The 25,400-nt window shown below is 50.8% G+C and overlaps 1 protein-coding gene across 1 annotated transcript; it reads right to left on the bottom strand.

Annotated features, from left to right (window-relative positions):
* Positions 1 to 12,645: 12,645 nt before the first annotated feature.
* epgn (epithelial mitogen homolog (mouse)) lies at positions 12,646 to 24,602 on the bottom strand. The gene is made up of 5 exons (XM_078412894.1): positions 24,569 to 24,602; positions 20,724 to 20,846; positions 17,280 to 17,409; positions 14,971 to 15,129; positions 12,646 to 12,700 (listed from the first exon to the last, which is right to left on the bottom strand). The coding sequence occupies exons 1-5, from the start codon at positions 24,600 to 24,602 to the stop codon at positions 12,646 to 12,648; spliced, it is 501 nt and encodes a 166-aa protein (XP_078269020.1).
* Positions 24,603 to 25,400: the final 798 nt, after the last annotated feature.

Raw genomic sequence — 25,400 nt, 5'->3', positions numbered from 1 at the left:
GTTCTTGATATCATATCATCATCATCATATCATATATATACAGCGCGGAAACAGGCCTTTTCGGCCCACCAAGTCCGCGCCGCCCAGCGATCCCCGCACACTAACACTATTAACACTATCCTACACACACTAGGGACAATTTTTACATTTACCCAGCCAATTAACCTACATACCTGTACGTATTTGGAGTGTGGGAGGAAACCGAAGATCTCGGAGAAAACCCACGCAGGTCACGGGGAGAACGTACAAACTCCTTACAGTACAGCACCCGTAGTCAGGATCGAACCTGAGTCTCCGGCGCTGCATTCGCTGTAAAGCAGCAACTCTACCGCTGCGCCACCGTGCCGCCATTGTGACATTGGTAGACTCTTGACTGGTGATGCTGTGGGGAAGCTCAAAGAACCGTCTGCCTTCCCCCATTCCTGCTCTAGGGGAGAGGATCGGAGAGAGACGTGTGACGTTCAAGGCAGAAGCAGTGACAGTGAAGCAATCCTCCAGCGGTGGAGATTACTCTTTGGTGCTTCGTACGTGTTCCAAGACATTTCAAAGGTATTTATTCACAAAATGCTGGAGTAATGGCGGGACTGTCGTATGTTGAAAGACTGGAGCGACTAGGCTTGTGTACACTGGAATTTAGAAGGATGAGAGGGGATCTTATCGAAACATATAAGATTATTAAGGGGTTGGACACGTTAGAGGCAGGAAACATGTTCCCAATGTTGGGGGAGTCCAGAACCAGGAGCCACAGTTTAAGAATAAGGGGTAGGCCATTTAGAACGGAAATGAGGAAAAACTTTTTCAGTCAGAGAGTTGTGAATCTGTGGAATTCTCTGCCTCAGAAGGCAGTGGAGGCCAATTCTCTGAATGCATTCAAGAGAGAGCTAGATAGAGCTCTTAATGATAGCGGAGTCAGGGGGTATGGGGAGAAGGCAGGAACGGGGTACTGATTGAGAATGATCAGCCATGATCACATTGAATGGTGGTGCTGGCTCGAAGGGCCGAATGGCCTACTCTTGCACCTATAGTCTATTGTCTATTAATTCCCCAACTCTGGGTGAAAGATTGTGCATGCCCCTCGTGATTTTGCACCCCTCTGTCTGGTCACCCCTCACCCTCCTGCACTCCATGGAATAAAGGCCTAACCTGCCCAACCTCTCCCGTGAGCTCGGGCCCTCGAGCCCTGGCAACAGCATTGTAAAAGATATAAGTAAGATGATCTGGCTGGGGTGTGCAAAGCTGCGATGCTGTAACTGTATATATTAATTAGAAACTCGCTTAATTGAATAATTAGCCCACAAACACTTTTACGTGATCATCTCACAGAGCAACAGTGAACCTTACACAACCAAATCTGTTTAAATGCATGACTTAGAACTGATAATTATACGCGCTATGCAGTGACGCATGTAGATTATATGTGTCTACTTGCAATAATTCCGGCTCGATGCACAGCCAAGAACTACAAGCTAGCTCTGCTTTTGAGTTTAGAGATACAGCGCGGATACACTGTTGGCATTCAGCTCACCGAGTCCGCGCCGACCAGCGATCCCCGCACGTTAACACAGTCTTACACAAACTAGGGACAATTTACACTGAAACCAAGCCAAATAACCTACAAGGCTGCACGTCTTTGGAGTGTGGGAGGAAACCGAAGATCTCGGAGGAAACCCACGGGGGGAGAACGTACAAACTCTGTACACACAGCACCCGTAGTCGGGATGGAACCCGGGTCTCCGGCGCTGCATTCGCTGTAAGGCGGTAATTCTACCGCCGCGCCACTGTGATCGCCCTCTGCTTATCTGTGTTTTGTGATGTCTTGAGAGGTCGGGAGCTTTTCTCTTGAAGGTTGGGAGGTGTGGGTGCCGGAAATGAAGACAGAAACGTTCTTGTTTTCAAATTTAAATTCCATATATTTAGTCTTTTCCAAAAACAGGTAAACTTAATTGTTTGCAGACAGGTACACAAAACCAAAACAGGTAGTTAAATCAAAACTGTAGCTTGCTGCCTTCTTACAAAATATAACTCAAACACTGCTTCTCTCCCTGTCTGCTCCAGTCGTTGTCTCTCTCCCTGTCTGCTCCCGTCGTTGTCTCTCTCCCTGTCTGCTCCAGTCGTTGTCTCTCTCCCTGTCTGCTCCCGTCGTTGTCTCTCTCCCTGTCTGCTCCAGTCGTTGTCTCTCTCCCTGTCTGCTCCCGTCGTTGTCTCTCTCCCTGTCTGCTCCAGTCGTTGTCTCTCTCCCTGTCTGCTCCCGTCGTTGTCTCTCTCCCTGTCTGCTCCAGTCGTTGTCTCTCTCCCTGTCTGCTCCCGTCGTTGTCTCTCTCCCTGTCTGCTCCAGTCGTTGTCTCTCTCCCTGTCTGCTCCCGTCGTTGTCTCTCTCCCTGTCTGCTCCAGTCGTTGTCTCTCTCCCTGTCTGCTCCCGTCGTTGTCTCTCTCCCTGTCTGCTCCAGTCGTTGTCTCTCTCCCTGTCTGCTCCCGTCGTTGTCTCTCTCCCTGTCTGCTCCAGTCGTTGTCTCTCTCCCTGTCTGCTCCCGTCGTTGTCTCTCTCCCTGTCTGCTCCAGTCGTTGTCTCTCTCCCTGTCTGCTCCAGTCGTTGTCTCTCTCCCTGTCTGCTCCAGTCGTTGTTTCTCTCCCTGTCTGCTCCAGTCGTTGTTTCTCTCCCTGTCTGCTCCAGTCGTTGTTTCTCTCCCTGTCTGCTCCAGTCGTTGTTTCTCTCCCTGTCTGCTCCAGTCGTTGTTTCTCTCCCTGTCTGCTCCAGTCGTTGTTTCTCTCCCTGTCTGCTCCAGTCGTTGTTTCTCTCCCTGTCTGCTCCCGTCGTTGTCTCTCTCCCTGTCTGCTCCAGTCGTTGTCTCTCTCCCTGTCTGCTCCAGTCGTTGTCTCTCCCTGTCTGCTCCAGTCGTTGTTTCTCTCCCTGTCTGCTCCAGTCGTTGTTTCTCTCCCTGTCTGCTCCAGTCGTTGTCTCTCCCTGTCTGCTCCAGTCGTTGTTTCTCTCCCTGTCTGCTCCAGTCGTTGTTTCTCTCCCTGTCTGCTCCCGTCGTTGTCTCTCTTTTTAAATATACTGCTTCCCTTCCCTTTTAGCTCTCTCACTGAGGCAATCAGCTCATCTGGTTCAGCTGGGCAGCAATCAGTGTCAGCAGCTATTAGTGTCAGCAGCAATCAATATCAGCAGCAATCAGTGTCAGCAGGGCAGGCAGCCCTGCTGACTATAGGGTTTTGTAGTCTTTTGCTGGCAGCCATGACGGTTTGTAGTCCTTGTTGCATCCACCGGGAGGAAATGTATCTCCCCTCTATGACTCTACCTCTCATGATATCATAGTTTCTACTCAGAGAGTCACAAGCCCCTTATCTGAGGAAGGGTGTGCTGGCTCTGGAGAGGGTCCAGAGGAGGTTTACGAGAACGATCCCAGGAACAGGTGGGCTAACATGCCTCAGAACAAAAGGACGGCACGTTCAGAAAGGAGTGAGGAGGAATTTCTTTCGTCAGAGGGTGGTGAATCTGTGTGGAATTCATCTGTGGAAGTGGAGGCCAAGTCATTGGACATTTTTTTAAATGGAGATTGACATATTCTTGACTAGCACAGGTGTCAACGGTTGTCGGGAGAAGGTGGGGTACAGAGGGAAAGATGGATTAGGGAAATATATAAAATACATTTCACCAGCTAGAGTGTGGTCATGACCTCCCATCCACCCCATTGGAGACCTTTGGACTACCTTTAATCGGACTTTATCGGACGTTATCTTGCACTAAATGTTACAGCCTTTATCTTTCTGTTGACTCGATGCAACAATAGACAATAGGTGCAGGAGGAGGCCATTCAGCCCTTCGAGCCGCCATTCAATGTGATCATGGTTGATCATTCTCAATCAGTACCCCGTTCCTGCCTTCTCCCCATACCCCCTGACTCCGCTATCCCTAAGAGCTCTATCTAGCTCCCTCTTGAATGCATTCAGAGAATTGGCCTCCACTGCCTTCTGAGGCAGAGAATTCCACAGATTCACAACTCTCTGACTGAAAAAGTTTGTCCTCATCTCAGTTCTAAATGGCCTACCCCTTATTTTTAAACTGTGGCCCCTGGTTCTGGACTCCCCCAACATTGGGAACATGTTTCCTGCCTCTAACGTGTCCAAGCCCTTAATAATCTTATACGTTTCGATAAGATCCCCTCTCAGGGGATAATATCCCCTCTCAAGCTTTTCACTGTACCTGGGCACATGTGACAATAATAAAACAAAAACTGAAACCGAAAACCCTCTTTGGTTTCTCTTTAGTATTATCTTCCAGAGCTATCTCCTGACCCCTTTTTCGCCCTTGCTGATTTCCTTCTTAAGTGTAAGAAAATAACTGCAGATGCTGGTACAAATCGAAGGTATTTATTCACAAAACGCTGGAGTAACTCAGCAGGTCAGGCAGCATCTCAGGAGAGAAAGGAATGGGCAACGTTTCGGGTCGAGACCCTTCTTCAGTATGCTCCTCGTTCCCCTAACTCCTCCATGGATACACTTGATCCCAGCTACAGATGAAACCTGTCCCATGCCTCCTTCTTACTCTTGACGAGAGCCCTAGTTTCCCCCGTCATCCCAGCTTCCTTTACGCCCAGCTTGGCTCGCTTTGTGCTTCTCTCCAACAAGAACATGCATGTCCCAAACGCACGTCATCACACGTATAAAAAAAGCATCCCACTTTCCGGACATTCCTTTGCTTGCAAACAACAAACGTCCTCTTTAATACCATCAAAGTTGGCCTTGGCCCAATTCAGAATTTTAACTGGCCCGCCCAGTCTTTACCCGTAACTATTTAAAAGCTAATAGCACAGTGGTCGATGGTCCCAATAGGTTAATCCATGGACTCTTCAGTCACTTAGGGCGGTCACGGTGGCGCAGCGGTAGAGTTGCTGCCTTACAGCGAATGCAGCAACCGGGTCCCACCCCGACTACGGGTGCTGTCTGTACGGAGTTTGTACGTTCTCCCCATGGCCTGTGTGGGTTTTATTCCGGGATCTTCAGTTTCCTCCCACACTCCAAAGACGTGCAGGCATGTAGGTTAATTGGCTTGGTAAATGTAAAAAATGTCCCTAGTGGGTGTAGGATAGTGTTAGTGTGCGGGGATTGCTGGGCGGCGCGGACCCGGTGGGCCGAAAGGGCCTGTTTCCGCGCTGTATCTCGAAACTAAACTAAACCAAACTAAACTAAACTTGCCCTTCCCAATTTCCGAAGAGTAGATCAATCTTGGCCCTCTCCCAAGCAGGGCATGTAGGAGAATACAGTCCAAGTGTCTCCTTGTAGTGGAACCCTCTAATCCACGCATCCTCTGTACACACTCCAAAGCCTCAACATGCTTCCTGTATCGAGGTGGCCAGAACTGCACGCCACACTCCAAATATGGCCTGACCAAAATCTGATGGAGTTACATCATGACTTCCTGACTGTTATACTCCAAGCCTCACCTAATGAAGACAAGCATACCAAGCTCCTCCGTCATACACCTCATTTAAGGTGCTCAAGGTGAAGGGGGAAATAGGAATCTGAGGGGTAACTTTGCACACAAAGGGTGGTGGGTGTATGGAACGAGCTGCCGGAGGAGGTAGGGACTATCGCAGCATTTGACAGACACGTACACAGGCACAGTGGACCGTATAGGAAGGAACTGCAGATTCTGGTTTACACCGAAGATACTCCACCGGAAATGCTGGAGTAACTCAGCGGGACGGGCAGCGTCTCTGGAGAGAAGGAACGGGTGACGTTTCGGGTCGAGACGCCACTTCAGACCTGGGTAGGACATGGGTAGGACAGGTTTAGAGGGATTAGTTTAGTTTAGTTTAGAGATACAGCGCAGAAACAGGCCCTTTCGGCCCACCGGGTCCGCGCCGACCAGCGATCCCCGCACATCACAACCATCCTATACACACTGAGGACAATTATTTTTACATTTGCCCAGCCAATTAACCTACAAAACCTGCGCGACTTTGGAGTGTGGGAGGAAACCGAAGATCTCGGAGAAAACCCATGCAGGTCACGGGGAGAACGTGCAAACTCCGTACAGACAGCACCCTTAGTCGGGATGGAACCCGGGTCTCCGGCGCTGCATGCGCTGTAAGGCAGCAACTCTACCGCTGCGCCACCGTGTGGGATATGGGCCAAATATGGGCAGGTGGGACTAGTGTAGATGGGGCATGTTGGTTGGTGTGGGCAAGTTAGGGCAAAGGGCCTGTTTCCAGCCCTATGACTCTATGACTCTATTTACCTGCGTTTGATACATATCCCACTGAAGCTTTCCTATCCGTAATGCAACTAGGCTGAGGACTGTGGCTCTGAGGAACGCGACCTGTTCTAACCTGAGCCACAGGAGCTGCATTGCAGAGATTACGTGTCCGATGATGTTTCAGGATGAGCACGGTCGCCAGCCCGAGTCTACATGTGTGCGGAGATACCTATCACCACTCAGACACGCACTGTTCACGGAGCGAGCTATTTCATCACCAGCCCTCCCCACAGCTTCCTGCACTGGGCAGGTCACACCAGAGAGACAACATTCCTTAGCGTGATGGAATAACTCAGCGGGTCAGGCAGCATCTCTGGAGAACATGGACACAGAGTGCTGGAGTAACTCAGCGGGTCAGGCAGCATCTCTGGAGAACATGGACACAGAGTGCTGGAGTAACTCAGCGGGTCAGGCAGCATCTCTGGAGAACATGGATCGGTGACGTTTCATGTCGGGACTCTTCTTAAGCAGCCTTAACAAGAGGTCCCCCTTTGTCCTCCTAAGCTCCAGCGAGTACAGGCCCAGAGCCATCAAACGCTCATCATACGTTAACCCAATCATCCTTGGGCTCATTCTCGTAAACCTCGTCTGGACCCTCTCCAATACCAGCACATCCTGACTAAAAGACATCCCAGATTATGAAGTGGCTGCCACATAATTGTGCTTGTGGGATCTCCCAGTGCAGTTTGTACATTACTGCAGTGACTAGACTGCAACATGTCTTCCCAGTGCCCATTCCCCTCCTTGATACACACACCCAGTTCATCCATTATCTCAGCCCCTTACCCTGCCTCCCTCCCCGTTCACTTACATCCCTCCCTCCGGCTTCACATTTCACCCCTCCTCTTCTCTCCTTTGAGACACCCACTTGTCCCCTTTTCACCTCTAGTCCTCGTCGAACGTTCACAAGGCAGAGGCCCAGAATGAAGCCGTCCAGCCCACCGAGTACGGCCCGCCATTCAATCATGACTGATCTACCTTCCCCTCTCAATCCCATTGATCTGCCTTCTCCCCGTAACCATTGGCACCCTTACTAATCAGGAGTAAGGACTGGTCTCTTACTCAATCAATCACCCCCCCCTCACCTGTATCCGCCTCTCATCTTGCGGGTGGCACGGTGGCGCAGCGGTAGAGCTGCTGCCTTACAGCGCCGGAGACCCGGGTTCCATCCTGACCACGGGCGCCGTCCGTACGGAGTTTGTACGTTCTTCCCCGTGACCTGCGTGGGTTTTCTCCAAGATCTTCGGTTTCCTCCCACACTCCAAAGACGTACAGGTTTGTAGGTTAATTGCCTTGGTAAATGTAAAAATTGTCCCTAGTGGGTGTAGGAGAGTGTTAGTGTGCGGGGATCGCTGGGCGGCGCGGACCCGGTGGGCCGAAGGGCCTGTTTCCGCGCTGTATCTCTAAACTAAACTAAACTAAACTAAACTAAACTAAAGTAACCAACTAGAGAGCTGTCCTGAGCCACTATCTACATCATTGGTGGCCCTCGGACTACCTATTATCAGACTGTTGGACTTTATCCGTACACTGTGGATGGCTCAATTGTAATCATCTACTGTCTTTCCGCTGACTAGTTAGCATGGAACTAAAAGGTTTTCACGGTACAGGTGACAATAAACTAAACTAAACTAAACTCCAATAAACTAACTAAACTAAATAATAATAATAATAATAATAATAAACATTTATTTTAAACATTTATTTATTTATTTATTTATTTAAAAAAAATAATTATATAGCGATTTTCCAAATGCTCCAAGACGCTTTACAAAAACAGTCATGACATAAAAACAAACAGACGAACTGTCCTGATGGAGAAGCGGCGAACAAACAGCGCCAGCGTCCTCTCACGTCAGGGTCCGGCAGTAGACAATAAAGAACACAAGACACACAATTACAATTTTAACACAAACAGCCATCACAGTGATTGCTCCAGGCACACCCTCACTGTGATGGAAGGCAAAGAAAAGTCTTATCTCCTCCTCATCCTTCTCCCGTGGTGCCACGAGGCGATCGAGGCTCCCGACTTTTGAAGCCCCCACCGGGCGATGGAAAGTCCCAGGGCCGAGCCGAGCCGAGCCGAGCAGGCCGATGAAACTACAATAAACTAACCAAACTAAACTAAACTAAACTAAACTAAACTAAACGATCACTTGCCAGCCTTGGTCCCAGCCCCACCTCTCTTTTCCAACTTTCTCCCCCCTCCCTCCCCCCCCCCCCCCCCCTCCACCAGTCTGAGTAAGGGTCCGGACCTGAAACGTTACCTGTCCATACCCTCCACAGATGCTGCCTGACCTGCTGACTTCCTCCAGCACTTTGTTTTTTGCTGAAGATTCCAGCATCTGCAGTTCTTTATGTCTTCACATTGTCGTTCATTGGTCATCGGTTCCCCATCAGGAGGTCTGGACGATGCTATAGAGTCATACAGCACGTAAACAGGCCCTTCGGCCCAACTCATCCATGCTGACCAAGGCGTCCATCCAAACTAGTCCCAGATGGCCTATATCCCTCTAAGCCTATCCTATCCAAGTGTCTTTAAATGTTGTTATAGTCCCAGCCTCAGCTACCTCCTCGGGCAACTCGCTCCATACACCCACCACCCTCTGTGTGAAAAAGTAGACCTTCTGGTTCCTATTAAATGTCCCTAATAACTTATATTTCAATGTTAAACCTTGCATTAAACACTGTTAGCTTTAACCTCCATCTGTACACTGTGGAAGGCTTGATTGTAATCATGTAGGGTGGTCACGGTGGCTCCTGACTACGGGCACCGTCTGTACGGAGTTTGTACGTTCTCCCCGTGACCTGCGTGGGTTTTCTCCGAGATCTTCAGTTTCCTCCCACCCTCCAAAGACGTACAGGTTTGTAGGTTAATTGACCTGGTAAATGTAAAAATTGTCCCTCGTGGGTGTAGGATAGTGTTAATGTGCGGGGATCGCTGGGCGGAGCGGACTCGGTGGGCCCGAAAGGGCCTGTTTCCGCGCTGTATCTCTAAACTAAACTAAACTAAACTGAAATGTATAATATTTTCTTTGACTGGATAGCACGCAAACAAACGTTTTTCACCGTACACGTGACAATAATAAACTAAATTAAATCTTGCCTCTATCACCTAAAATGGTGGCAGTGGTTCCCAATGGTTGGGAATGGTTCCCAATGGTTGGGAATGGTTCCCAATGTTGGGGGAGTCCAGAACCAGGGGCCACAGTTTAAGAATAAGGAGTAGGCCATTTAGAACGGAGATGAGGAAAAACTTTTTCAGTCAGAGAGTTGTGAATCTGTGGAATTCTCTGCCTCAGTAGGCAGTGGAGGCCAATTCTCTGAATGCATTCAAGAGAGAGCTAGATAGAGCTCTTAAGGATAGCGGAGTCAGGGGGTATGGGGAGAAGGCAGGAACGGGGTACTGATTGAGAATGATCAGCCATGATCACATTGAATGGCGGTGCTGGCCTGAAGGGCCGAATGGCCTCCTCCTGCACCTATTGTCTATTGGCACAGTGGCACAGTGGCTCAGCGGTAGAGTTGCTGCCTCACACCACCAGAAACCCCAGCTCGATCCTGACTAAGGATGCACGGAGTTTGTACTGTGCCGTTCTCCCTGTGACCGTGTGGGTTTTCTCCGGGTGCTCCGGTTTCCTCCCACATCCCAAAGACGTGCAGGTTTGTGGGTTAATTGGCTTCTGTAAATTGTAAACTGTCCCTGGTGTGTAGGATAGTGCTAGTGCACCGGGGGGGGGGGGGGGGGGGGAGGTGACCGCTGGTTGGCGCGGACTCGGTGGGCCGAAGGGCCTGTTTCCACGCTGTGTCTCCAAAGCCCCAAACCTTAAATGTGTTAGTTGATCCAGCCGTACAAGGCCCTTGTTCCTTAACTTTGATCGATTCATTTAAACCTGATTCACGGCGGACCACGTATTAGGATAAAAATAATTTATTTGTGCTAACAAGCAAATACTGACAATGCACGCTTGTTTTAAAGCTAATACAGACAACAATTGCACAGAATCTCAGGATGGATATAGCACCAAAAGAGGCCGCTTGGCCCATTGACTCCATGATGGTTCCGTGTAAGAGCACTCCAGTCATTCCCACCCACTCCCCCCACCCCACCCCACAGCCTGCTCATTCTTCCTATCACATGCTTAGCGCTCTGTGCCCTCTGGTCCTAGACTCTCCCACTGGTGGAAACATCCTCTCCACACCCACTCCATGCAGGCCTTTCACTGTTCGGTAAGTTTCAATGAGGTGTCCCCCCCCCCCCCCCCACTCATCCTTCTCGACTCCAGCGAGTGCAGGCCCAGTGCCGACAAACGCTTGTCATAGGTTAACCCACTCGTCACCCCCGGCTAAAGAAATTCCTCCTCATCCCCTTTCTCTCGTTTGCAAACAGTGGGCGGCCTGGATGGAGCGGATGTGGGGAGGATGTTTCCACTAGTGGGAGAGTCTGGGACCAGAGGTCACAGCCTCAGAATTAAAGGACCTTCTTTCAGGAAGGAGATGAGGAGAAATTTCCTTAGTCAGAGGGTGGTGAATCTGTGGGATTCTTTGCCACAGACGGCTGTGGAGGCCAAGTCAGTGGATATTTTTAAGGCAGAGATAGATAGATTCTTGATTAGGGGATGAAGGCAGGAGAACGGGGTTAGGAGGGAGAGATGGATCAGCCATGATTGAATGGCTGAGTAGACTTGATGGGCCGAATGGCCTAATTCTACTCCTATCACTTGTAATCTTATGACCTAAAGGTATATCCTTTTATTCTGAGGCTGCGCCCTCTGGTCCTAGACTCTCCCACTAGTGGAAACATCCTCTCCACATCCACTCTATCCAGACCTATCATTATTCAGTAAGAGACAAGACTGCTTAGTTTAGTTTTAACATACAGCCTTAAAACATGAGGTTTCAAAATATCCATTGATTTCAAAATATATCTGCCTTAAAGATATCCATTGACTTGGCCTCCACAGATGTCTGTGGCAATGAATTCCACAGATTCACCACCCTCTACCTAAAGAAATTCTTCCTCATCTCCTTCCTAAAGGTAAGTCCTTTAATTCTGAGGCTGTGCCCTCTGGTCCTAGACTCTCCCACTATTGGAAACATCCTCTCCACATCCATTCTATCCAGGCCTTTCACTATTCTGTATGTTTCAATGAGGTCCCACTTCATTCTTCTAAACTCCAGCGAGTGCAGGCCCAGTGTCATCAAACGCTCATCAAATGTTAACCCATTCATTCGTGGGATCATTGTCATGAACCTCCTGTGGTCCCAGACTCTCCCACTCGTGGCAACATCCTCTCCACGTCCACTCTATCCAGGCCTTTCACTGCTCGGTAGGTTTCAATGAGAACTCCCCTCAGTATGCACCAAAGTGAATGGTTTCCAACATCATGCTCCATCCGCCAGACCCTTGCCCATTCTCTCGGCTTGTGTGTCCTTCCTCGAAACCTCTTCACCTCCTCCTGCCTCCTCACAATGCCACGGGGCACTGCAGGGTCAGCGAGACTTGTAAGGATGACACTTGGTCCAATCGCCCCCATCGCTGATGTAGGTAGTGAACCCTCGGGTCCATTCAGTCGGCACGGAATGAAGCATTGAGCGGACTGTTCCCAGCTAGCTCGTGAGACTTTGCCGGAGTGGATTAACAAAGGCCGGGAGAGGTGCCAGAGGCAGGGTCGCCAACTGACCCGTATTAGCCAGGACATCCTGTATTTTGGGTTAAATTGCTTTGTCCCGTACGGGACTGCCATTGTCCCGTATTAGGCCCGGGGGGTGTTGTAGGCCCGGACGCTGTAGGACCAGACACTGTAGGTCCGGACAGTGTAGGCCTGGACAGTGTAGGTCCGGACACTGTAGGTCCAGATAGTGTAGGCCTGGACAGTGTAGGCCTGGACAGTGTAGGTCCGGACAGTGTGGGTCCGGACAGTGTAGGTGTCAGTGTAGGTCTGGACAATGTAGGCCTGGACAGTGTAGGCCCGGACAGTGTAGGCCCAGAGAGTGTAGGTCCGGACACTGCAGGCCCGGAGGCCGCTGTAGGCCCGGACACTGTAGTGCCCAGACAGTGTAGGCCCGGACACTGTAGGCCCGGGCACCACCTAACGGAGGTTGCGTAGCAACCCGCCTCCCGGCGCGGGCGGCCGCCATTGGTGGAGCGGGAGCACGTTGCCGCTGGCTGGGTGAGGTCACGTGGGGCGTGGGGTGGTGACGTCACCTTGTCCCGTATTTGGCAGTGAGATAGTTGGCAACCCCTAGCCAGAAGTGAGACCCATTCGTGGGGTGTTGGGTTGAAGCATAATGTACAGTTACAGAGTTCCTCGCGGCCCTGGCCCGCTGGTTTCCGTCGGTGGGTCAGCTGATCAGACCAGGGGACCTAGGGTCATCGTCCATAGTCGTCAAACCACTGCCTGCCTCGGATACGCTCCGTACCTCATCTTACGTCTCTGGGCCCTGGGAACAAACACAATCGCTGTTAGGATATCACAAATCTGTCTCGCACCAACGGAGAGGCCATTTGGCCCATCTCCCCATGCTAGCCACAGTGAATCACCCATTTCACTGCCTGTTCTTGGTGTTGCCACATGGATGTGCAGGGAATGGTGGGATATGGATCGGGGGCAGGCACAGGAGATTAGTTTAGCTTGGCATCATGTTTGGCAAGGACATTGTGGGCTGAAGGGCCTGTTCCTGTGCTGTACTGTTCTATAGAGTGTATGAGTCATACATCATGGGAACAGGCCCTTCGGCCCGACGCCATCCATACTAGTCCCACCTGCCTGCGTTTAGCCCATATCCCTCTAAACTATCCATGTGCCTTTCCAAGTGTCTTTTTAAATGCTGTGATAGTGCGTTCCTCAACTACATCCTCTGGCAGCTCGTTCCATATACCCATCAACCTCTGTGAAAAAGTTGCCCCTCAGGTTCCTATAAAATCTTTGCCCTCCCACCTTAAACCTGTACCCTCTGGTTCTTGATTCCCCTAATCTGAGCAAGGATGTCTATCCAATCTATTTCTCTCATGATTTTGTACATCGCTATAAGATCACCCCTCATCCTCCTGCGCTCCAAGGAATAGAGTCCCAGCCTACTCAACCTACGGCGGTCACGGTGGCGCAGCGGTAGAGTTGCCGCCTTACAGCGAATGCAGCGCCGGAGACCCGGGTTCCATCCCGTCTACGGGTGCTGTCTGTACGGAGTTTGTACGTTCTCCCCGTGACCTGCGTGGGTTTTCTCTGAGACCTTTGGTTTCCTCCCACACTCCAAAGATGTGCAGGTTTGTAGGTTAATTGGCTTGGTAAATGTGAAAATTGTCCCTAGTGGGTGTAGGATGGTGTTAATGTGCGGGGATTGCTGGTCGGCGCGGACCCGGTGGGCCGAAGGGGCCTGTTTCCGCGCTGTATCTCTAAACTAAACTAAACTAAACCTCTTCCTGTAGCTCAGCCCCTCGTGAGTCCTGGCAAAATGCTGGTAGATCTTCTCCACACTCTGTTCCTGTGTTGTACTGGTCTATCGAGTCAAACAGCACAGGAACAGGTTCTTCAGCTCAACGCCGATCAACATACCCCATCTACACGAGGTTAGTTTAGTTCAAAGACACAGCGTGGAAACAGGCCCTTCGGCTCACCGTGTCCGCGACGACCAGCGATCCTCGCACATTAACACCATCCTACACACACTAGGGACAATTGACATCTGTACCCATACAATTGACCTACAATCCTGTACGTCTTTGGAGTGTGGGAGGAAAGCGAAGATCTCGGGGAAAACTCCAGAGAAAACTCCGCACAGACAGCACCCGTAGTCGGGATGGAAACCTGGTCTCCGGCGCTGCATTCGCTGTAAGGCAGCAACTCTACCGCTGCGCCACTGTGCCGCCCTGAAGTCCCACTAGTCCCACTTGCCTGCATTTGCCCCATCTAAACATTTCCTATCCATGTACCTGTTCAACTGTCTTTTAAATGCTGTGATTGTACCTCGTTCCATACTCCCACCGCTCTTTGTGTGGAAAAGGTTGCTCCTCAGGTTTCTATTCAATCTTTTCCCTCTAACGTTAAGCCCATGTCCTCTAATTCTCGATTCCCCAACTCTGGGTAAAAGACTGTGTATTCACCCTATCTATTCCGCTGATGATTTTATTAACCTCTACAAGATCACCCTTCATTTGCTTGCGCTCCAAGGAATAGGTCCTAGCCTGCCCGACCCTTCCCTATAGTTCAGACCATCAAGTCCTGGCAACATCCTCGTAAATCATCTCTGCGCCCTTTCCAGCTTGACAACATCTTTCCTATAACATGGTGCCCAGAACTAAACACAATATTCAGCACTTCAACTCCCCCTCCCATTCCCAATCTGACCTTTCTGTCCTGGACCTGCTCGCCTTTGGGATGTTGGAGGAAGCCGGAGCACCCGGAGGAAACCTACGGAGGCGGTCTCGGGGAGAACGTGCAAACTCCACACACAGGCAGGACCCGAGTTCAGGATGGAACCTGGGTCTCTGGCGCTGAGAGGCAGCAACACCCCCCAGCTGCGCCTGAGACACGGGTTCGGCCCTGACCTCAGGTGCTGTCTGCGTGGAGTTTGCACGCTCTCCCCGTGACCATGTGGGGGCGCCGCTGTGCTGGCGATCTGTCTCCAATTGGCATTGATGTCCCTCTGGGATGTAATGAGGCTGTTCCAAACTCAAGCTGCAGTTGTGCCTCTATTCTGAGCGTTGGTCTCACCTGCACCGCATACAGTAGAACAGCAAGACGGCGAGCCCGCTGAGCGTCAGACCGATTCCTATCCCCACCGCAATGTACAGGTAGCGCTCCGACTTCTCCAGCGTGCGTGTTGACAAGGGCGCGTACTGGCAGCGTGACCCCGTGTAGCCCGGGTGACAGCTGTTGAGAAAAACCCGTCAAACGTCACACCACGCAATCTCTACGCCAAAGCCTGCCCTCCGTACATACACCTGCTCAGTTTACATTGCAGGTGAGGCTTTAGCTGCACGTTTAGGTTCACTATTGACACATGTACCGAGCGAGGTACAGTGAAAAGATTTGTTTTGCTCGCTATCCGGCCAGATCACACCATACTCTACATGATGTGTAGGATGGAACTGCAGGTGCTGGTTTAAACCGAAGATCCACACAAAATGCTGGAGTAACTCAGCGGGGACAGGCAGCATCTCTGGCGAGAAGGAATGGGCGACGTTTCGGGTCGAGACCCTTCTGTCCGCCCATCCACCTTCCTTCCCACACATGTATTTCATGTTGGGTAGATGCCCAGAGTCTCTTGGCCAGAGTAGGTGAATCGAGGACCAGAGGACATAGGTTTAAGATGAAGGGGAAAAGATTTAATAGGAATCTGAGGGGTAACTTATTGACACAATGGGTGGTGGGTGTATGGAACAAGCTGCCAGAGGAGGTAGTTGAGGCTGGGACTATCCCAACGTTTAAGAAACAGTTAGACAGGTACATGGAATACACAAAATGCTGGAGTAACTCAGCGGGACAGGCAGCATCTCTGGAGAGAAGGAATGGGTGACGTTTCGGATCCGAGACCCTTCTGACCTCCCATCCACCTCATTGGAGACCCTCGAATGATCTTTGATCGGATTTACTGGACTTTACCTTTGACAGAACGTTATCATATCATCATCATATCATATCATATCATATATATACAGCCGGAGGGAATATACAACGTTATTCCCTTTATCCTGTATCTGCACACTGTGGATGGCTTCATCGTAATCATACTCTTTCCACTGACCGGATAGCATGCAGCAAAAAGCTTTTCACTCTACACGTGGCAATAATAAACTAGACTCTAAATCCACCTGCTGTGCAAATCGATCCCCAGATGTTAATTTGTGTCCTAAGGTTGATCATGGTGGCGCAGCGGTAGAGTTGCCGCCTTACAGGGAACGCAGCGCCGGAGACCCGGGTTCCATCCCGACTACGGGTGCCGTCTGTACAGAGTTTGTACGTTCTCCCCGTGACCTGCGTGGGTTTTCTCCGAGATCTTCGGTTTCCTCCCACACTCCAAAGACGTGCGGGTTTGTAGGTTAACTGGCTTGGCAAATGTAAACATTGTCCCTACTGGGTGTAGGATAGTGTTAATGTGCGGGGATCGCTGGTCGGCGCGGACCCGGTGGGCCGCAAGGGCCTGTTTCTGTGCTGTATCTCTAAACGAAACTAAAGAATGTCTTGTGATCCTCTGCCGATCCACCATGGATATCTTCTCCAGATATATCGTACCAATTTTCTGAAGATTGAGTTTAGTTTACAGATACAGCATGGAAACAAGCCCTCAGCACACGGTCCATGCCGACCAGCAATCAACCGTGCACCCTAGTTCTAGGTCCTACACACGAGGGGCACTTTACAGAAGCCAATTAACCTGCAAACCCGCACGTCTTTGGAATGTGGGAGGAAACCGGAGCCCCGGAGAAAACCCACGTGGTCACGGGGAGAATGTACAAACTCCACACAGACAGCACCCGAGGTCAGCGTCGAACCAGGTGGGAATAGTGTAGCTGGGACATGTTGGCCGGTTGAGCCAAAGAGCCTGTTTCCACGCTGTATCACTCTAGGACTGTGTGATAACACACAACAGAAAAACCCATCACTCTACCTCGGTACACATGAGAATAAAGTAAACGAAACATTTTGACCACCAAAGAATGATCTACACTCTCTCTCTCTCTCTCTCTGTCTCTCTCTCTCTATCTCCCTCCCTCTCTCCATCTCTCTCTCTGTCTCTCTCCGTCTCTGTCTCTGTCTCTGTCTGTCTGTCTGGCTCTCTCTCTCTCTCTCTCTCTCTCTCTCTCTCTCTCTCTCTCTCTCTCTCTCTCTCTCTCTCTCTCTCTCTCTCTCTCTCTCTCTCTCTCTCTCTCTCTCTCTCTCTCTCACTCTCTCTCTCTCTCAGTCCCTCCCTCCCTTTCCCTCCCCTTACTCTTTCCCTCTCTCTCTCTCCCTCACTCCCTCTCCCTCTCCCTCCCTCCCTCCCCCTCTCTCCCGAGCATTACAAAGGCCAAGTTACTTACACACACATACGATATCTGGTGACTAGGTCGTGATCTTCATGGTATTGACAAATGCCGTTCATACAATAGGCTTGGTCACTTTGGAGACAGGCCGGTTTCGAGCTCAGCGCCATGAGGCGACTGGAATTTCCTGCCAAACAGAGAAACATCAGCTTCAGGCGACAGGTATAAATTCTGCAGACACAACCTTGACACAAACTCCACTGCAAGAGAAAGATTTGACGTTACTCCAGATCTGAGATAGAGTTTGAGTTTAGTTTGAGTTTCGTTTCGTTTATTGTCACGTGTACCGAGGTACAGTGAAAAGCTTTTTGTCGCGCGCTAACCAGTCAGCGGAAAGACTAAGCATGATTACAATAGACAATAGACAATAGGTGCAGGAGGAGGCCATTCAGTCCTTCGAGCCAGCACCGCCATTCAATGTGATCATGGCTGATCATTCTCAATCAGTACCCCGTTCCTGCCTTCTCCCCATACCCCCTGACTCTGCTATCCTTAAGAGCTCTATCTAGCTCTCTCTTGAATGCATTCAGAGAATTGGCCTCCACTTCCTTCTGAGGCAGAGAATTCCACAGATTCACAACTCTCTGACTGAAAAAGTTTTTCCTCATCCCTTTTCTAAATGGCCTACCCCTTATTCTTAAACTGTGGCCCCTGGTTCTGGACTCCCCCAACATTGGGAACATGTTTCCTGCCTCTAACGTGTCCAACCCCTTAATAATCTTATACGTTTCGATAAGATCTCCTCTCATCCTTCTAAATTCCAGTGTATACAAACCTAGTCGCTCCAGTCTTTCAACTTATGACAGTCCCACCATTCCGGGAATTAACCTAGTAAACCTACGCTGCACGCCCTCAATAGCAAGAATATCCTTCCTCAAATTTGGAAACCAAAACTGCACACAGTACTCCAGCTGCGGTCTCACTAGGGCCCTGTACAACTGCAGAAGGACCTCTTTGCTCCTATACTCATCCGAGCCGTCCACAGGTACAGGATAAAGAGTCATAGCATTATGGAGCTGTACAGCACGGAAACAGGCCCTTCAGCCCACCGAGTCCAGGCCACCCAAGTTGGCATGTAGGGTGGCAGGGTGGCACAGTGGTAGAGTTGCTGCCTCCCAATCAGAGACCCGGGTTTGATCCTGACCACAGGATGCTGACTGTACGGAGTCTGCACGTTCTCTCTGTGACCTGTGTGGGTTTTCTCCGGGCGCTCCGGTTTCCTCCACACTCCGAAGACCTACAGGTTTGTAGGCTAATTGGCTTCAGTAAATTGTAAACTGTCCCAAGTGCGTAGGATAGCGCTGGTGTACGGGGTGATCGCTGGTGGACGGGGTGATCGCTGGTGGGCGTGGACCCTGTGGGCCGATGGGCCTATTTCCACGCTGCATCTCCACAGTCTATAGTCTGCAGATTTTGCCACAAGTGTTGGTCCCCTTTACCCTGGCACCCCTGTGGTTTCAGCGTCCGGGCCTACAGCATCCAGGCCTACAACGTCTGGGCCTACAACGTCCGGGCCTACAATGTCCGGGCCTACAGCATCCATGCCTACAATGTCCGGGCCTACAGCGTCCAGGCCTACAACGTCCGGGCCTACAGCATCCAGGCCTACAACTTCCGGGCCTACAGCATCCAGGCCTACAACATCTGGGACTACAGCGTCCAGGCCTACAACGTCCGGGCCTACAGCGTCCAGGCCTATAGTGTCTGGATCTACAGCGTCCGGATCTACAGCATCTGGGCCTACAGCGTCCGGACCTACAGCGTCCGGGCCTACACTGTCCGGACCTACAGCGTCCAGGCCTACAACTTCTGGGCCTACAGTGTCCGGGCCTACAGTGTCCAGGCCTACAGTGTCCGGGCCTACAGCGTCCAGACCTACAGTGTCCGGGCCTACAGTGTCTGGGCCTACAGAGTCCGGGCCTACAGAGTCCAGGCCTACAGCGTCCGGACCTACAGCGCCCGGGCCTACAGCATCCCCCGGGCCTAATACGGGACAAGGACGGTCCCGTACGGGACAACCAATTTATCCCAAAATACGGGATGTCCCGGCTAATACGGGACAGTTGGCAACCCTAACGCTAACCCAATCACACATTGTAATCACGGCTGGGCTAAGACCCACGACAAACATCTCACCGTCTGTCAGATGCTGTAATGATATCCATCTCTATAGCTTCCATTGGGGAGTCTGTTCCAGATACGGACTACCCTCTGGATGAAAAGGTTGTCCCTGAGGTCCACCTTATCTTGGAAGTAGTTTTAGAATGCCCTCTAGTTTTAGAATCCTGTACCCTGGGGAATGGACTGTGAGCACTCACTTTATCCATGCTTCTCAGTTTAGATTAGAGATACCGTGTGGAAACAGGTCCTTCGGCCCACCGAGTCTGAGCCGACCAGCAATCACTCGTACACACTCGCTCTATGTTATCCCACTTTCCCATCCACTCCCTGCCCACTAGGAACAATTTACAGAAGCCAATTAACCTACAAACCCGCACGTCTTTGTAATGTGGGAGGAAACCGGAGCACCCGGAGAAAACTCATACGGTCACGGGGAGAACGTACAAACTCCGGACAGACAGCACCCGTAGTCAGGATGGAACCCGGGCCTCCGGCGCTGTGAGGCAGCAACTCTACAACTCTGTGCATCAATAGGGTCATCCGTCGACCTCCTGCAAGAGGGGCTGAAGAGGGAGTGACCGGGGTGAGACTGGTCCTTGATTGTGTTGCTGGCCTTGCCGAGGCAGCGTGAGGTGTAGATGGGGTCAATGGCAGATTGAGTTTGATTTGATTGTATTGATGTACGGTATATCCGATTGGAATAGTATGCAGAACCAAGCTGTTTGGATTTTAGATTTAGATTTAGAGATACTGCGCGGAAACAGGCCCTTCGGCCCACCGGGTTCGCGCCGCCCAGCGATCCCCGCACACTAACACTATCCCACACACCCACTAGGGACAATTTTTACATTTGCCCAGCCAATTAACCCACAAACCTGCACGTCTTTGGAGTGTGGGAGGAAACGGAAGATCTCGGAGAAAACCCACGCAGGTCACGGGGAGAACGTACAAACTCCGTACAGACGGCGCCCGTGGTCAGGATGGAACCCGGGTCTCCGGCGCTGTGAGGCAGCGGCTCTACCCGCCGCGCCACCGTGCCGCAGTGCTCTGGTTCCCTCCCACACTCCAAAGACGGACAGGTTTATAGGTTAATCGGTCTGTAAATTGTAAACCGTCCCTGGTGTGTAGGATAGTGCTGGTGTACGGGGTGACCGCTGGTCGGTGCGGACTCGGTGGGCCGAAGGGCCCGTTTCCCGCATTGTATCTCTGAAGTATGAAGTCTAATGTCGGGGATTGAACCCGGGCCTGTGGCGCTGTGAGGCAGCGGTTCTACCCGCTGCGCCGCGGTGTTGAACGTCGGTGTGGTCTGCTGGTCCTTACCGTGGTGCGGTGCGAGGAACGTCTCCCGGTCCCTGGACTGGTTGCGCGGGGCGATGGCTGTCGGGAGGATCACCGGGCCAGGGGCCAGAGTGGGGTCACTCAAGGCCACAGCCAGCGCAAGAACTGCCGGGGAAAGACAAGGCCGTGGTTAGTGGCGGAAGGCCACGGTTGGTAAGGAAAGCAAATGCAATGCTCGCATTTAGAAACATAGAAACATAGAAAATAGGTGCAGGAGTAGGCCATTCGATCCTTCGAGCCTGCACCGCCATTCAATGTGATCATGGCTGATCATCCAACTCAGTACCCCTTACCTGCCTTCTCTCTATACCCCCATTTATACCCCCATACCTCCATTTATTCCGAGAGAGTTCAAATAAAACAAAACAGAGGAGTAACGCTGGGGCAGTAGAAGGCCACATTTGGAATATTGTCAACAGTTTTGGGCCCCGTATTTGAGGAGGGACATGCTGGCTCTGGAGAGGGTCCAGAGGAGGTTTACGAGAACGATCGCAGGGATGAGTGGGTTAACATACGATGAGCGTTTGACCGCACTGGGCCTGTACTCGCTGGAGTTTAGAAGGATGAGAGGGGGCCTCATTGAAACTTACCGAACCGTGAAAGGCCCGGACTGAGTGGATGTGGAGAGGATGTTTCCACCAGTGGGAGAGTCTAGGACCAGAGGCCAAAAGGACGTGCCTTAGAAAGGAGATGAGGAGGAATTTTCTTTCACCAGAGGGTGTTGAATCTGTGCGATTCGTTGCCACAGACAGCTCTGGAGGCCAAGTCTGTGGGTATGTTTAAAGCGGAGACTGACGGGCTCGTGATTAGTGCGGGTGTCAAGGGTTACGGGGAGAAGGCAGGAGAATGGGGTAGAGAGGTAAAGATAGATCAGCCATGGTTGAATGGTGGGGTTGACTTGACGGGCCGAATGGCCTTTATCTGCTCCTAGAACTTAAAAACATGAACTTAAGAACACTATGCCTCGTGTTTTAGTAACCGCCCCCCCTCTGTTTCGTGTGGCCCCTCACCCCAGTGCCCACCCATTCTTCCCTCCACACCCCCCCCCCCCCCCCCCCCTTCGACTACACATCGTCTTGTACGACTGTAACACAACGTCCTATAGAAGAAAAAACTGCAGATGCTGGTTTAAATCGAAGGTAGACAGGCACAAAATGCTGGAGTAACTCAGCGGGACAGGCAGCAACTCAGGAGAGAAGGTATGGGTGACGTTTCGGGTCGACACCCTTCTTCAGGGTGAAGAAACGTCACCCATTCCTTTTCTCCACAGATGCTGCCTGGCCCGCTGAGTTAATCCAGCACTCTGTGTCTACGTCCCAACTTCTACACTCATTTGTCGGCAATAAGGAACTGCAGACGCTGGTTTACATGAAGTAAAAAACGACACAGCGTGCTGGAGTAACTCAGCGGGCCAGGCAGCATGTAACTCTGCGGAAAGATACCAGAGGGTTATTGAAGGAGGCGCTAAGTATAAAGACACACATTTTTGTTTGCACATACCAAGAATTTTTCATGGTGTGTTGTTCTCAGGGCCCAGTTGATCCACCACTCAGTCACATTTGGCCTTAATGCCTTTAACCAAGAAACAGGGACAATGACAATACAGCCTTGTGTTTGAAGCATGCTAATATTCTTGCTATTGAGGGCGTGCAGCGTAGGTTTACTAGGTTAAGTCCCGGAATGGTGGGACTGTCATATGTTGAAAGACTGGAGCGACTAGGCTTGTATACACTGGAATTTAGAAGGATGAGAGGGGATCTTATCGAAACGTATAAGATTATTAAGGGGTTGGACACGTTAGAGGCAGGAGACATGTTCCCAATGTTGGGGGAGTCCAGAACAAGGGGCCACACAGTTTAAGAATAAGGGGTAGGCCATTTAGCACTGAGATGAGGAAAAACCTTTTCAGTCAGAGAGTTGTGAATCTGTGGAATTCTCTGCCTCAGAAGGCAGTGGAGGCCAATTCTCTGAATGCATTCAAGAGAGAGCTAGATAGAGCTCTTAAGGATAGCGGATTCAGGGGGTATGGGGAGAAGGCAGTAATGGGGTACTGATTGAGAATGATCAGCCATGATCACATTGAATGGTGGTGCTGGCTCGAAGGGCCGAATGGCCTCCTCCTGCACCTATTGTCTATTGTCTAAAGTTTGTATCCTATGGTTAAATGAAAAATAGTCCTCTCAAACAACATGTGCATAAGGCCTTAGGGTCATGAGCCTTCCTGAGACCCCAAGTCTGAGGAAGGGTCCCGACCTGAAACGTCACCTGTCTATGTTCTCCAGAGATGCTGCCTGAGCCGCTGAGTTACTCCAGCACTCTGTGTCCATGTTCTCCAGAGATGCTGCCTGACCCGCTGAGTTACTACAGCATTTTGTGGCTACCATCTGTTTCTCTTTCCACAGATACTGCCTGAGTTACTCATGCATCTTTAAAAAAAAATTCTCAATCAATCGTTCCGGGCTTTTCTCTACGCCTCCAGGGCTAAAGAAATGGGAGTTTTCAGTATCGTCGTCACCTTCTCCTTAAAATAATAAAGCTGGAGTTAAAGAGACTCTCCACAGCCGAGAACATTAAAGAGAGTCATCAAATCCTTCGCCCTTCAGCCCAACATGCCCACGCCGACCAACATCCCCCATCTACACTGGTCCCACCTGTCTGAACGTTGCTATAGTCCCTGCCTCTTGCTATTCTTGCTATTGAGGGCGTGCAGCGTAGGCAGGAAACATGTTCCCAATGTTGGGGGAGTCCAGAACAAGGGGCCACAGTTTAAGAATAAGGGGTAGGCCATTTAGCACTGAGATGAGAAAAAACTTTTTCAGTCAGAGAGTTGTGAATCTGTGGAATTCTCTGCCTCAGAAGGCAGTGGAGGCCAATTCTCTGAATACATTCAAGAGAGAGCTAGATAGAGCTCTTAAGGATAGCGGAGTCAGGGGGTATGGGGAGAAAGCAGGAACGGGGTGCTGATTGGGAATGATCAGCCATGATCACATTGAATGGCGGTGCTGGCTCGAAGGGCCGAATGGCCTCCTCCTGCACCTATTGTCTATTGTCTATTGTCTGCCTCATCGACCTCATCCAGTAGCTCATTCCATACACCCATCACCATTTGTGTAAAACAATTGCCCCTCCAGATGCCTATTAAATCTTTACCCCCTCACGTCAAACCTATGCCCTCTGGTTATCGCTTCCCCTACTCTGGGCAACAGACTCTGTGTGTTTACCTGGTCTATTCCTCTCATGATTTTGAACGCCTCTGTAAGATCACCCCTCATCCTCCTGCGCTCCAAGGAATAGAGTCCCAGCCTGCTCAACCTCTCCCGATAGCTCAGACCCTCTAGTCCTGGCAACATTCTCTGCACCCTTTCCAGCTTGACAACATCTTTCCCATAACATGGTGTCCTTAAACTTAACACAATACCCTGAATCTTACCTCCCCCTCCCATCCCCACACTGACCTTTCTGTCCTGGGCCTCCTCCGTTGTCAGAGTGAGGCCCAGCGCAAATTGGAGGAACAGCACCTCATATTTCGCTTGGGCAGCTTACACCCCAGGGGTGTGATAATTGATTTCTTTCATGTCAAGTGACCCGTACAGTCCCTGTCCCTCCCCCACCCTAGTTGTCCTGCTAGTTTCACTGTTTGTGCCCCTTCGTTATCACCTCCTCCACAGCCAACAATGAACCATTGTGGGCTCCTTGGCGTAAGAAAATAACTGCAGATGCCGGTACAAATCGAAGTTATTTATTCACAAAATGCTGGAGTAACTCAGCGGGTCAGGCAGCATCTCAGGAGAGAAGGAATGGGTGAAAGCTTCAGGGAAAGGGCTTACCGCTGAATGTGTAGACACTTGCCATGGATTCCATTCTCTCTGTGTCCCTGCACCTCCCGAGCTGCTGGCTGCTGTGTTGGGACGGGCTGTCAGAGCCGGTATTTAAACCCGCTTTAGGAAGTGAGTCACGGACAGGTAGGCTTACGTCAGGGAGTGCTGGAGCTCACTCAGCCCACATTCTCAGCTCCAAGGATGTCCGTAGCAGGAATACACAGACCCCTTCAGTCTGAAGAAGGGTCTCGACCCGAAACGTCACCCATTCCTTCTCTCCCGAGATGCTGCCTGACCCGCTGAGTTACTCCAGCATTTTGTGAATAAATCGTAATGTCCGTAGCAGGTCTGGTCTCAGCGGCTGCAAGCGGGGGCAGCTCTTCAATGCAGGGAGATTTGAGTATATGAGGAGGGAGGTTCTGCTGCAGTTGTACAGGGCATTGGTGAGACCACACCTGGAGTATTGTGTACAGTTTTGGTCTACTAATCTGAGGAAAGACATTCTTGCCATAGAGGGAGTACAGAGAAGGTTCACCAGATTGATTCCTGGGATGGCAGGACTTTCATATGAAGAAAGACTGGATAGACTCGGCTTGTACTCGCTGGAATTTAGAAGATTGAGGGGGGATCTTATAGAAACTTACAAAATTCTTAAGGGGTTGGACAGGCTAGATGCAGGAAGATTGTTCCCGATGTTGGGGAAGTCCAGAACAAGGGGTCACAGTTTAAGGATAAGGGGGAAGTCTTTTAGGACTGAGATGAGAAAGATTTTTTTCACACAGAGAGTGGTGAATCTGTGGAATTCTCTGCCACAGAAGGTAGTTGAGGCCAGTTCATTGGC

The sequence above is a fragment of the Rhinoraja longicauda genome, chromosome 1 (assembly GCF_053455715.1).
Source record: "Rhinoraja longicauda isolate Sanriku21f chromosome 1, sRhiLon1.1, whole genome shotgun sequence".
In the NCBI taxonomy this organism is placed as follows: Eukaryota; Metazoa; Chordata; class Chondrichthyes; order Rajiformes; family Arhynchobatidae; genus Rhinoraja; species Rhinoraja longicauda.
Note: the sequence above shows the minus strand (reverse complement) of the source record. Positions and strands in the feature narration are given on the sequence as shown.

Bases quoted from the DNA above. Each gene is read 5' to 3' on its own strand.
- epgn (XM_078412894.1), bottom strand. From the start codon at position 24,602: ATGGAATCCATGGCAAGTGTCTACACATTCAGCG. The intron at 20,847-24,568 runs GTAAGCCCTTTC...TTTCCCCGGCAG, and splicing joins AAGTGTCTACACATTCAGCG to TTCTTGCGCTGGCTGTGGCC. The intron at 15,130-17,279 runs GTAAGTAACTTG...TTTTCTCAACAG, and splicing joins ACCAGATATCGTATGTGTGT to CTGTCACCCGGGCTACACGG.